At 38.1% G+C, this 12,036-nt stretch overlaps 1 protein-coding gene across 1 annotated transcript; it reads right to left on the reverse strand.

Annotated features, from left to right (window-relative positions):
- Positions 1-1,652: 1,652 nt before the first annotated feature.
- Positions 1,653-11,915, reverse strand: LOC306887146 (uncharacterized protein). The gene is made up of 10 exons (XM_079444687.1): positions 11,800-11,915; positions 11,681-11,722; positions 7,995-8,047; positions 7,289-7,309; positions 6,908-7,180; positions 5,591-5,887; positions 4,409-4,696; positions 4,137-4,315; positions 3,605-3,706; positions 1,653-3,457 (listed from the first exon to the last, which is right to left on the reverse strand). Exons 3-10 carry the CDS (start codon positions 8,038-8,040, stop codon positions 2,549-2,551), a joined length of 2,115 nt encoding a protein of 704 aa, XP_079300813.1. The 5' UTR covers positions 8,041-8,047; positions 11,681-11,722; positions 11,800-11,915; the 3' UTR covers positions 1,653-2,548.
- Between the last annotated feature and the right edge of the window lie 121 nt (positions 11,916-12,036).

The following is a 12,036-nucleotide window of genomic DNA, read 5'->3' on the forward strand; positions in this document are numbered from 1 at the left end:
GGCGTGGGTCACCTCACAGGTGCCACCATGTTGAAATCACATGACTAGCTGAATACTACGTCATCTCTTCATCTCGAAGAGCCCTCCTATTATTAGACACTTTCATTCGTTATAAACTGATCACAGTTGACAGAGCATTTCTACAATCTAAAACTATTGGTTTTGCATTTTTCTACCTCCACACCATTAGGTGTCAGTGTGGGTCCAAGACCAGTGTCCAGTGACCAGTGCAACAAACAAAAATTACCTAGGGCATCTTTAGTCACAAAAATATGGTTCAGGTTTGCTCATAAGCCATTTTGAGTCAGATTTATTTACTATGCATCAAATTTGGTCACAAATCAAATTTTATTTTGCCAGAGATATATCATAATTTTACGTTTTAATGCTATAGTGATCCTATGGTTATGACATCTAGGGTTTGTGATATTTACATTATGAGACGTGACACTAAGACTATATGGCTTTCAAGTGACATTTCCTTGCACTGATATTAAAACAGCTGTTAAAGGCTGAGAAAGAACAAGGCCATTTTCAGAGGTTTGTGGGAAAGGCATTGCCAAATATCTGATTGAGTTTTGTAAACCTTAGATTGCATTTCAAACCTTGTGCTTTGCCAAAAATCGATTTTTTTATTTATTTAATGTCCACATACATTGCAATGTTGTTTAATTAGTGGTTGAGTACTTTAGTCAGGCTTAAATGTGAGGTAGTGATCATCTTCAGTTAGAAAATCTACCCACAAACCTCCAGACTGTCAGCTCTGCCCACACTTCAAGACGTTGATACGAATATCGAGTTAGCTACCATCCCCACTACTCACTGTTATTTAACATCAGCTCCCACAGATAGTGTGGTAGGAGCAGGTTCCTGGACTCATACAACATTAACAGGCAGTGGTGTTCAGGTTCTACCGGAGGCACCAGGAATATATGTAAACTGATATGTGAGACTGTATTGTCTTACTACTATGACTATAAATCCAAATTTTTTTGTGGAACATTGTAGCAACACAAACAATCTAGATCTTCTTACAAACCATGTCCACTTGCTCCTCAAGCAAATTTTACTACACAAGACATTCTGGAAAGACTTCTCTGCCTGCGCCACTTTTGCGCACTGTATGTCAGCATAAAAAAAGTGTCTTATTCACTAACTGCCTGCAATCACTTCCATTCTTTTCAACCCAAACACACCTGCTTTTTCTGTAACTTGTCTATTTTTGAGTACATTTTTGATTGTGGGATTAATTCATCAAATGATGATAAAACAATTGCATAATGGTATGCAACCAAGAAGAACACTTTTTACATTTTAGAAAGCCAATTCAGGTGTTTGTATCGCAGTGGTGGAGAGATTCTGTAAGGTGCAAGTACAGCATACTGCAGTAGTCTGCTGCATCCTCCACAAATAAGCACTCGCTCAATATTTTGTCGCATTTTCCTCCTCACCTCATTTGCATAATTTCTTTCGTGAACCTAGCTCCATTTTGGTGCTAGGATCAATTCATTCCAATCACAATGCACTACAAATCTCACTAATGATGGAGATAGCCTCACTATTTAGATATATCAGACACAGCTCACTCAATGAAGCAAACCTGTTTACATATACTGTTGCCAACATCTGTTTCTCATCAACCATTTTTTTTTAGAGATTACAGAATTTTTTTTTTTAACTTCATGGAAAGATTTCAACAGCAATATTACTGTCACTGACTGAACAGGAAATGTGCACTGTCACATCTCTGGACAAGAACATCCATAGGTTGGATTGATAGAAGAAGATTCTCAAAAATGTCCTCCAGGCACATAGTCACAGATTAGTCTATGAAGAATTGTGATTTGTTTTTTGTTTTTTTTTGTTTTTTTGGTAAAATGGTATTTCTTCCTTCTGCTTTGCACTTCTGTAGTTCCCTCATTCATCTCCTTTGTCAAAATGGCATGTTGACTTGCATGGGTAAAAGTGATGCGTCATTTTTCCACTTTTCCAGTCCTCTGACAGCAGAAGGTTGGTTGCTTTCTCAGTATCAGTCCAGCTATTTGGATTCTCGACTATTCGAAATGGAGCAGAAATGATCTCATAAAGAATGAAAATGATTAATGTCCCATGTTCCTGTGTGCCTTTCCCCAAATTCAACCACAGTAACTTGGATTACGGAACTGATAATATAATTTATTTTCTCAATATCTTCATGCAGTGATGTATTATTTCTGTGAAGGGAGATTTGTCTTTGTACACTTTCTTGGAATATCCCAGACAGCCTTCCTCATTCTGTATTAAATTAGTCAATGGTGTAAGGTCGGAAATGCTTCTTCTCTCAAACTCTGCTACAAGGTGATTACATATTAGTAAATTGAGTGGATTTACAGTGGATCTTTCTATTGATGCATGTTAATTGTATTAAAAGTGAGACTCAAAAGATTGAGACTGAACCCACCCCCTTAGGAAGTCATTTAGCTCTTCTTTGTTGTTAAGACTAGTGTCTCGATTGTCTCTGGTGGTTAATACACTAGGAGGAGGCAGGAATGAGGCTGTGGTTTTAATCTCAGTTGGTGGCAGCTCCATCAGTGCTTGAAGGTGGTGCACTGTCATTGGGGGCAGCCGAGTCTAGACCTCCACTGGAGATGAGCTCAGGAGTTTTGACTGAGCTTTTCCCAGTATCAGGGGTTTTGGGAGGGGCTGTGCCCTTCACATCCAGCCCAGGAGATATTGGTGCACTTGGCTCTGATTCGATGTCAGCCTTGGATTCGGGAGTACCATTTGTGGTTGGTTTTGAGTTGAGAATCTGCGAGACTGGTGGTTTAGACTGTGGAGTAGGTGAACTTGGTTTAGGCTCAGGAGAAACCAGTTTAGGATCCGGAGTTTTGGGATCAGGTGTTGGGCTCACAGCAGGTTTCTGTTCAGGAGTGCCAACTTTAGCTGGTGTGGGTTCAGGAGTAACAGCTGGTTTTGCTTCAGGAGTTAGTGTTACTGCTTTGGTTGGACTTGGTTTAACTTCAGTCGTTGGTTTCGGATCAGGTGTCACAGGTTGCTTGGGATCTGGTGATGGGCTTAAGGTCGGTTTTGTTTCCGGTGGTGGTGAGATGGTCATTTTAGGTTCAGGTGTTGGTGTGACCGCTGGCTTGGGTTCAGGTTCAGGTGTTACTGCTGGTTTGGGTTCGGGAGAAGGTGGCGGAGGAGCAGTCGACTTGGCCACAGGTGCTGGTTTCAGATCGGTGGTTGGTGCTGGTTTTGGAGGTGAAGGGGCTGTCTTTGACTCTGGAGCTGGTTTGGGAACGGCTTTGACATCAGGAGCAGCAGAAGAACTCAACACATCAGAATCTGCTATGGCTGCAGTTGGGGCATCAGTGTCACTGTCAAGCGGAAGCCCAGTGGTATTAAATCCTACTCCAGAGTCACTGGTGTCCATGTTCCTTTCTTGAAGGCTTGGCTCTTTAGTAGACACCTCCAAACCCTGAGGAACATACTCAGAACTTAGCGCTCCTAGAGCATTTTCACAACATTCAACATAATTCTGCATTTTTTATAGAGCAAATGCATGAGGTTTAGATATACAGATAGAGCTAGTGATTAAAATGTCTTTCAGTGTTCTGGTGCTCACCTTAATGCTGACCTCTGTGCTCTGTGATTTCTCAGTGATGTCTTCTTTCTGTGACAGGGCTGGGGCTTCCTCAGTCTGATGGCTACAGGCATCTTTGACAACCTGCAAAAAATATGAGCAAAGTGCTTGGTGAGTAAATATTTTTTCTTTCTCCTTTCATATTGAAGATGACAAGAAATATGAATATGAAGCATAAGGCAAATATTTGTGCTTTACATTTCTTACATATTGACACTTCAACATAATTATTCAAGTAATTTAATATATTGTAACTTTTTTGCCATACAATATACACAGAAATATCCCATTCCATTTTGGCTTTGACCATTTTCACCTTTCATACAAAGACATCATTATAAAGATTGATAAATAAAAATGAAAACTGAAATTAACCTCATTTGTTTGGAGATGACACTTATTCTGTATCTTATATTTAGCATCTTATGCAATGACATTAGTATATTTATAAGCCCAAACACTGTTTAAGCCCACTGAATATTCATATTTTGGTGGTGAGATAGGTGGTAAATACCTGTCTGAAGGCATCTCCCTCCACTTTGCCTGCATTCTGGGCTTTCTCCTCAATGGCCCTGGCCTTTGCTGCACGTTTGCGCATCTTCACCAAACATGACACCAAGCACACCAACAGCAGCAACACCAACAATGCCACCAGAGCAATGATGGCAATATAGAGTTTAGGAAGCCTATACGCTGAAAGAGGAAGATAGACATAATTAAGTCCAAAACATGAAAGTTAAATGAACTATTCATTTAATTTCCCTTTGTCACATAGTATGTCCTCACGTTCTATCTCCAGGTGGACATCAGACACCAGGAATCCCTGATGGTCAGTCACACTGAAAACTCCGGCATCGCTGGCCCTCACATCCTTCAGAAAACACAAAGAATCCTCCAAAGAGAGACGACTCTCAAGATCCACGTTATGAGTTAGGCTGAGCTCTCCGTTATCCATAATCAAATACTTATGTTTATCAGACTGAGGGATGTACTGAAGGCGAGCTAAAGAGCTATTCATGTGCAGGTTTATTTTCAGAGTGCCACCGTACGAAAGGGTCACAAATATCTGATGTGCTGGTAGAAAGAAAGAAGGAAGGAGAAAAAGAAATAATGTTACTAGAGCAAAGATGATGTCATGAGAGTGAAGAAAGAAGCAAAATAATCGTCGGGGAGGAGAAAGCATAAATATTTTAGGGAATAAATGCTGCAGGCAGAAAATGACAGACTCTATTCCATCTGTCTCTCTTCCTCTCTTTGTACTTCCCCTATTATCCTGAAGAGTTCTCCACTGACCATACACTTTTAAAAATAAAAGTTATTTATTGGCATCAGTGGTTCCATGGAGAACTTTTAACATTTAAGTTCTTTATAGCGGAAAATAATCCTTGTTCTTTACCCTAAATGTTCTTTATACTGGTTCTTTTAAGAACTGTTCACTGAAAGATTTTTTGGTGAACCCAAAATGGTTCTTGCATGACATTGCTGCAAAACACCACTTTTAGAGGCTTTATTTTTAAGAGTGTATATTACATACAGACAACCTCCAGTCGTATATTTCACACCTTCACTAGTTTCATATATCTCATATCGCTCTGCGGCCTCTTTCTCCTCATGAAATCAAATAATATCACCACAAATCAATACTTCCATTTATTTATAGACATGTGCGGGAAAATGCACCGTTATTTGGTTATTAGTGCAAAATAAATCTCATCAGAATGATACAAGGCCCTTCTGCTTCACATTGTGGTCCTATTCACAACCTTTGAGTTTATTTATCCTTCACTTGTTTTATTTCTCCTTCAAAAGGTTCTCCATAGCTAATCATATATTAATATTGTATCACAATTACAATTACATATTATTGCTGTACTTGTTTCAGTCAGAAGGTCAGGATTAGGACATTAATATGTTATTTGAAAATAATGTAATTGTGTGTTTTCCCTTCTCTCTTTTTCCCACGCTAACCTTTCACGTTCAGGCAGATCTTCTTCTGGACTTTCCCAATGGAATCACTAAAGGTGTAACTGCCTTCATCAGCCCCTGTAACGGCACGCAAAGTGAACTTTTGAGGAGTGATCTCAACTCGGTCCAGGTAATTCTCCTTGGGCGTTCCGTCAGCATTCAGCAGTTCGTCAGCCGGCAATGACGTCTGATTGGCCTCCACAGTGCTGTGGCGAAAGCCCACACGCACTGGCTCCGAGATATCATGCAGCGATACATTAAAATCTAAGCCGTACCTAACGATGACCTCACTTGAGCAATCTGGAAAAATGAGAGAGAGAAAGGAGAGGAACAAATGAGTTAAATGAGACGTGGTACTTGCCCTGCATTCGAAAAGTGTATTGTATGAACTATTAGATAAACTACTATATACACTGAAATTAACCTAATGTAGCATGAACACTTGTTAGTTCTAAATACATCAATTGTCTGTACTCCCCATTAAAATTTGTATCTTGGTCTGTCCCATGTCAGAAGTAGATGCCAGACCTTCTCGCGACTGTATCCAACAAAATCAAAACAGCGTCATGTTTTGACATCTTCCAATGAATTGACATTCAGTTTATTTTAGTAAAACAAATTTTAATTATTAAATTGAAACCCCACATTTTGGAACATTTTTCGCACATTTCTTCAGTATTATGAGAAGTAAATCATTAAATTCCATTTTCACATTTTTGTTAGTCGGTCAAGTAGAACCATCAACCTTGTTTCCCAAGTTTTTGTAAGAAAATTATTGTCAAATTCATATTTTCTTTAAATTATGGGAAATATACGTTTAGCAGTAACTACAAACCAGCATATAATGAATGATAGCTTTGCTATATTCTTTTTAATTTAATCCATTTTATCTGTTTAATTTGAATGTTTATCTAAAGAAAAAAAGATGTTGCGTGATTGCAAACCCCATAGAAAATAAACAGAAAATAAAACAGCTCATATCATCAGTTCAGTTTGACTTTCTTAAGCACTTCCTTTCTCTGACTAATTGTTAAATAGAAAAAAGGCCAAGTGCCAGTAAGTACAGCTGACAATGGAAGAAACAGATAGTTGGGTAGAGAGAAAGAAGGATCTTTAGGTAGAGAAGAACGGAAGGCAACCAGTGTGGCTTGACAGAGCTACAATTACTGCAGCAGGTCATTAAACCTCCCTTACCACATGACTTCCTATAATAATGGAAGTCACTCTGAGCTATTCTAGTGCGTATGTGTGCTCATCCAATTTAGTGTACAAGCTGCTGTACAAAATGTGCGAACAATTTTTTGGTAAATTATGCAGTACCTCTAACATAGAGTGTGATGCGTGTAACATCCTCTGGATTTTGGTTAGATGTGATGGTGTAGACTCCTTCATCACTTTCTCCAACATTCTGCAAGATCAGGTGACTCGAAGCAGAGTTGAGTTCGGCACGGAGATCTACCACCTTTCCAGAACTCATCAACGGCTTCTCGCGACCTGGGACAATCGAAGGCCTGAACGTCACCTCAGCTCCATCGGCTGGAACAAGGATATGGAAGTCTTCCCCAAAAAACAGAGTCTGAGACATCTCTTGGGCTACAAGAAACACAAAGATATATATCTATTTGTGTATTTACTTCTTACACTGTTGAAACCACTTCAATAAACAACAAATATTAGAAAGCGACTGTGTTTATGTTTTACCTTTCAGAGTTGCAGAGAATGCTAAAAAGCCAAAAAGAAAAGCACCAATGTTTAGTTTAACAAACACATTCATTAGCAGCTTAATGTGACATCAACTAGTAAAATCATACAGAAACTGAAAATGTACTTCATGCAATATTTGAATATTCATTATTACTACATTTACATTCATTCTTTTGTTTTTGGATAATTTGTTTTTTATTTATTTAATAGGGACAGTGCTCATAATCAACAGTCAAAAAACCAAAGGCTAATTTTCATCTTTTGCCCCTTGCTGGATTTTAAAAAAGGCAACCTAAAATTAAAAGAAATAATTTAACACAAGTAACAAGACACATTTGTTAAAATTATTTAGAAATCAATGATGAAAAATTAACCACTGTTCATGATACCATTTCATACTGCCTGACATTTTTAAGAAAATGTAGTATGGCTAATATACCCATTAGAGAGGGCACTTTTAATACCCCGATCATATTGGGTTGGATATTTATTATATAACTAAAAGCTATGTATGGTAACAAGCGGGTGCATTCAATACTCCCGAGCCATTTGTGGGAACATTACAGCACTTAGAGATGATGCATTGTGCATCAGGGCTGTAATTAAAAAAAAAAAAAAAAACAATAGCTATATAGTATATATATAACTATATAGCATGTCAAAGCCACTGGCCTTAACATTTCAGTACAGATCAAGCACTTACCTGAGTAAAACAGCAAGCTTAAGATGAGCAGCCTCAGATTCTGCATATTGGCTCTGAAAACATATACACATGGAAATGCATTTACATTCAAAAAATGATTTAAATGATAAACACTGACATTGTGAATGTGTAAGTTTCACTGGTAAATTGCTGAAGTTTTCTCTCATTCCAGCTAGACAAAAAGGATCTAACTGATTAAAATGGCAGTTTTATTGGCAAATGGACACAGATCGATTGATGTGGAGCTGTGAATAGGGTGTAACTGTAAAACAATTTACTTTGTGTTAATGTTAGACAGATGTCTATGATCACGCGTAGCTACGGGTAGGCTACCCACTGACAAGTTTGTAATTTTCCAAATTATATTATTTATTAAAAGATACTAATAAACGTCTTATTTCACTAACTTTATTTATCAAAAAATATTAAAAGTTTGTTTTCATGGTCAATTACAGGTCAATTTCACGCTTGTCAAAATGATGATTCGTCCGTTTCTGTTAGTCCCACCCACAATGTTGTGTTTACGGCGTAAGGATATAATAGTAAAACGCGCGCGTTTGTGAAGTTAAATGTGAAAATAGCCTAGTGAAGCAAACATAAATCAGATCAAATCTTTAATAAGTAAAGTCTTAGCAATAAATCCGGACCGTCTACAAATGAATATCGATCGGAAACTTCTGAAAGTGTGTTTGAAACATCATATTAGCATATGTACAGTGTTTGATCCGCGAAACAGATGCGTCCTTTGTGGGCAGAAACACATAAACGTTGTGCTAGCTCCTGGTCGCCACAACAAACTGCATAATTTGCAGCTGCGCACATTTCTGCGGTCCTCGATGTGCGTGAAGTGACAGAGATGCTTGATTATGAAATCATCTGCGAAGTAATAAACTTCCTTTAGTTAATGTTAGTTAATGCATTACCTAACATTAGCAATACATTTGTTCCGTGTCTATTCATCTTTGTTAACCAGCTCAGGCAAATGTTAACTTTTTAAATGTTAACATTTAATTTTAATGATGTCCTATTAGTAAATTTTGAAATGAACATTAACAAATTACTAATGTTAATGCATGCTTAGAAGTACTGTGTAATGAACCTTGGTGCTTTATTTTTTGATGGCAATTTGACATTTTCATATGCTACAGACCTGGCCCACCCAATTTTATGTAGGCCCACCCACTTAAATATTTCTGGCTACACTAGTGTGTCTATGGCTCTGGCTTAGATCATCAGGCTATGGATCTAAAAGGGCTCTGTTGACAAATGAGCTTCTTTAAAGAGCTATTTGGACATGTCAGTAATTGTGGGTTTATTGGCTTGTCTTGTGCATTGCTTATCTAACCAACATTGATCTGGGTTCTCAGAGGGATTTATAATAAATAATAAGCAGCAGTCTTGATTTATTATTCAGATTCTCAGTTAAGAGATCTCAGAAATAAATTGAATTATAAATGATACTTTTAGATAAAGTGATCAACTGGGTGGATCATTATCTTCATAATCAGAAGGAGATTTAATGACTGAAGATGAGAGAAAATGAAATCAAACTCAGTCTGTTAGCCTGGTTCGTTCAACAAAAAGTCTCTCTCTGATGTTTAAAACTAAATAGTGTTTTTCAATTCGGCAGTAAATGCAGAACTTTATTTTCAGAGCAGATTCCACGTGGGCCTGCTCATAACTATTATTTACTATTTTTTATGGGGGTTGAAAAAAACATTTAGCCAATTAAACATTTTGGAGTAAAAGATAAAATAAATATATTCTCTATAGACATGAGAAGATATTATTAAGTTTCATTACATTTACTGGCCTGAAAAAAAAAAAAAGCTATTTTAAATATTTTCAATTTTTTTTCGGTGACAACACATGATAGTTGATAATGATACAGAAACTTTTAATTTGTACTAAAATTACACTTAACCTAATATATAAATTATAATTCATTTTAATTTGATTATAGGTGGTATAATGGTAGGTATGATGTATGGTAATCTCTAATCTGTAACGTGGAAATAATATAAACATTAATTCACAGTCAGAAAGAAACCAACACTTCATGCAGAATAACATAGAAAGAATCCAAAGAAAACCTTTACCAGGCCAGACATATTAGACAGCGAGGAGAGCATCCAGAACAGCAGACATGCATTTAGGCCACTCAGTGATTTCATAACAGACTTCTGTCCAGACGCTCAACTATTGCATATGAACATTTTATTGCCATTCAGTTGCAAAAATCAGAAAAACAGCAAATAAGCATCACTCTCTCTCTAGACAATAAAACACATATGTTGATGTGTAACTGCATCAGCACTATTTTAGTTTCATATGGACAAAGTGCCATCTGGTCCACTTACATGCTTTCACTCTCTCTCTCTCTCTCTCTCTCTCACACCTCTTACAGCAAGCTCACAGTTCCTCTCCTATAAGACACAGCATGCAACATGGGCAACATGGAGGGAGAAATGCAGACTGGGCGACAGGAAGCTCACATACAACATGCTTTTCTCCTGAGTACAATACAAACGATGAACAGGAGCTCAAATCAACCTGCTGCAGCTATATGAACTGCAATATTACATATTGGTAAATTATACCAGTAGCAAGCCGTGTAAACGAGGGAAATAAAAAAAGAGATGAATAGGAGCTCAGGGAAATCAACTTCAACCTTTGGAAAGGTGCTGTACCAAATTCATATGTGGTTATTGATGTTAGAAGCAGGTCATCTCCTAAGAGACCAGGATGGGGCATCTGGAAATTACTTCACTCCATTCAGACCTATTTGACTACACTATCTCCTGGATCATAATCTATTATAAAGCCTTTAATTAGATCAGTTCAAGGCGATACTGTAGTTAAAAGGGTCTGATATATGACATGAAAGGCGATGAGATCATGGCTGTGTCTCACAACCTAGTTAGCTGACTACCTAGGCTCCATTTTTAGACATCATTATGGTTTAGAATATGGCGTATAGTTCAGCATCTGAATGGGGTTTGAGACACAGTATGTGTTATAAGCGGCGGGGGCGGCGGCAGCTCACATCTCCCCTCTGTTTCTGACGAAAACCTAGTGTTATGATCTTTTTCCCTCCCAATCATAAAACTATTTGCCAGTCAAACAAATTTTCTGTCGGTCACAAGCTGAGAAAGCTCGCCTACACATGTAGGGGTCATGATGGTGCACAGACGACAAAATGATACAGGCCAGATGAGCCGCAGTACCGGCAAAATTAGCTGTCCACTCCCTGAGAATATACAATCTGAATTATTAATTTTATTATTAAAATTATATTTATAGCTTATCGCGAAAAAAAATGTCTATAACGTTCATATTTGCTCTCATCTTTAATTTTCCTGTAATTGAATCTCAATGCGTATTTTAATAGCAACATTTCATGTTAATACAGGATGCTGAACCTGCGCTCGCGCGCTGACGGGGCATTAATGTGATGCTATGCAGAAACGAGCGCAAATCTATTCTTCAACAAGCCGAAATGGTCTTCTAAACGACTAAATATGCATCTTACATACTATTTTATTCGCGTTCCAACAGCAACTTTATCCAATAGGAAAAGTACCAGACGAAGCAGAAACTGCAGAATTTAACCCTTCAATTCCTGCAAGCCAACGCCAGCTGCCCACTTATGACATTTCTGCCGCAAAATTGACATTCTCCCTTACCGTGTTCACCGCTCACCTCCAATATCCTCCTCAGCTGATAGTCTGTAATACAAGGAAATTCCGTTATTCGTTCCCTTCAGCTTCCTTTCTATCTCGAAGATCACTTAAGGACTATTCACCTTATGAATCTGTCCGTTATCTTGCAGCGTCTCGAGTGCGGTCGGTAAAGCCCGGCGTTTCAACCCCTTATGGGCGTGTCAGCGCATCTGAACACACAGCCAACCTTTGCAGAACCGACGTGAAGGTCTTTAGGTGTTCTTCAGATCGATTCATCACTGAGGCCAACGCCCTTATGAATATAAATGCGCCCTTGAACATTTTGTCGTTTTTATCTACATTTTGTTTCTATGCATGCA

Source organism: Barbus barbus (genome assembly GCF_936440315.1).
Source record: "Barbus barbus genome assembly, chromosome: 21".
In the NCBI taxonomy this organism is placed as follows: Eukaryota; Metazoa; Chordata; class Actinopteri; order Cypriniformes; family Cyprinidae; genus Barbus; species Barbus barbus.

What these genes read in the sequence shown, in the direction of transcription:
- LOC306887146 (XM_079444687.1), bottom strand. Translation starts at nt 8,040, where the DNA reads ATGCAGAATCTGAGGCTGCTCATCTTAAGCTTGCTGTTTTACTCAG. An exon ending in GATCTGCCTGAACGTGAAAG is followed by an intron (nt 4,697 to 5,590) that starts GTTAGCGTGGGA and finishes TCTTTCTACCAG; the next exon opens with CACATCAGATATTTGTGACC. An exon ending in TGTCCACCTGGAGATAGAAC is followed by an intron (nt 4,316 to 4,408) that starts GTGAGGACATAC and finishes TTCCTCTTTCAG; the next exon opens with CGTATAGGCTTCCTAAACTC.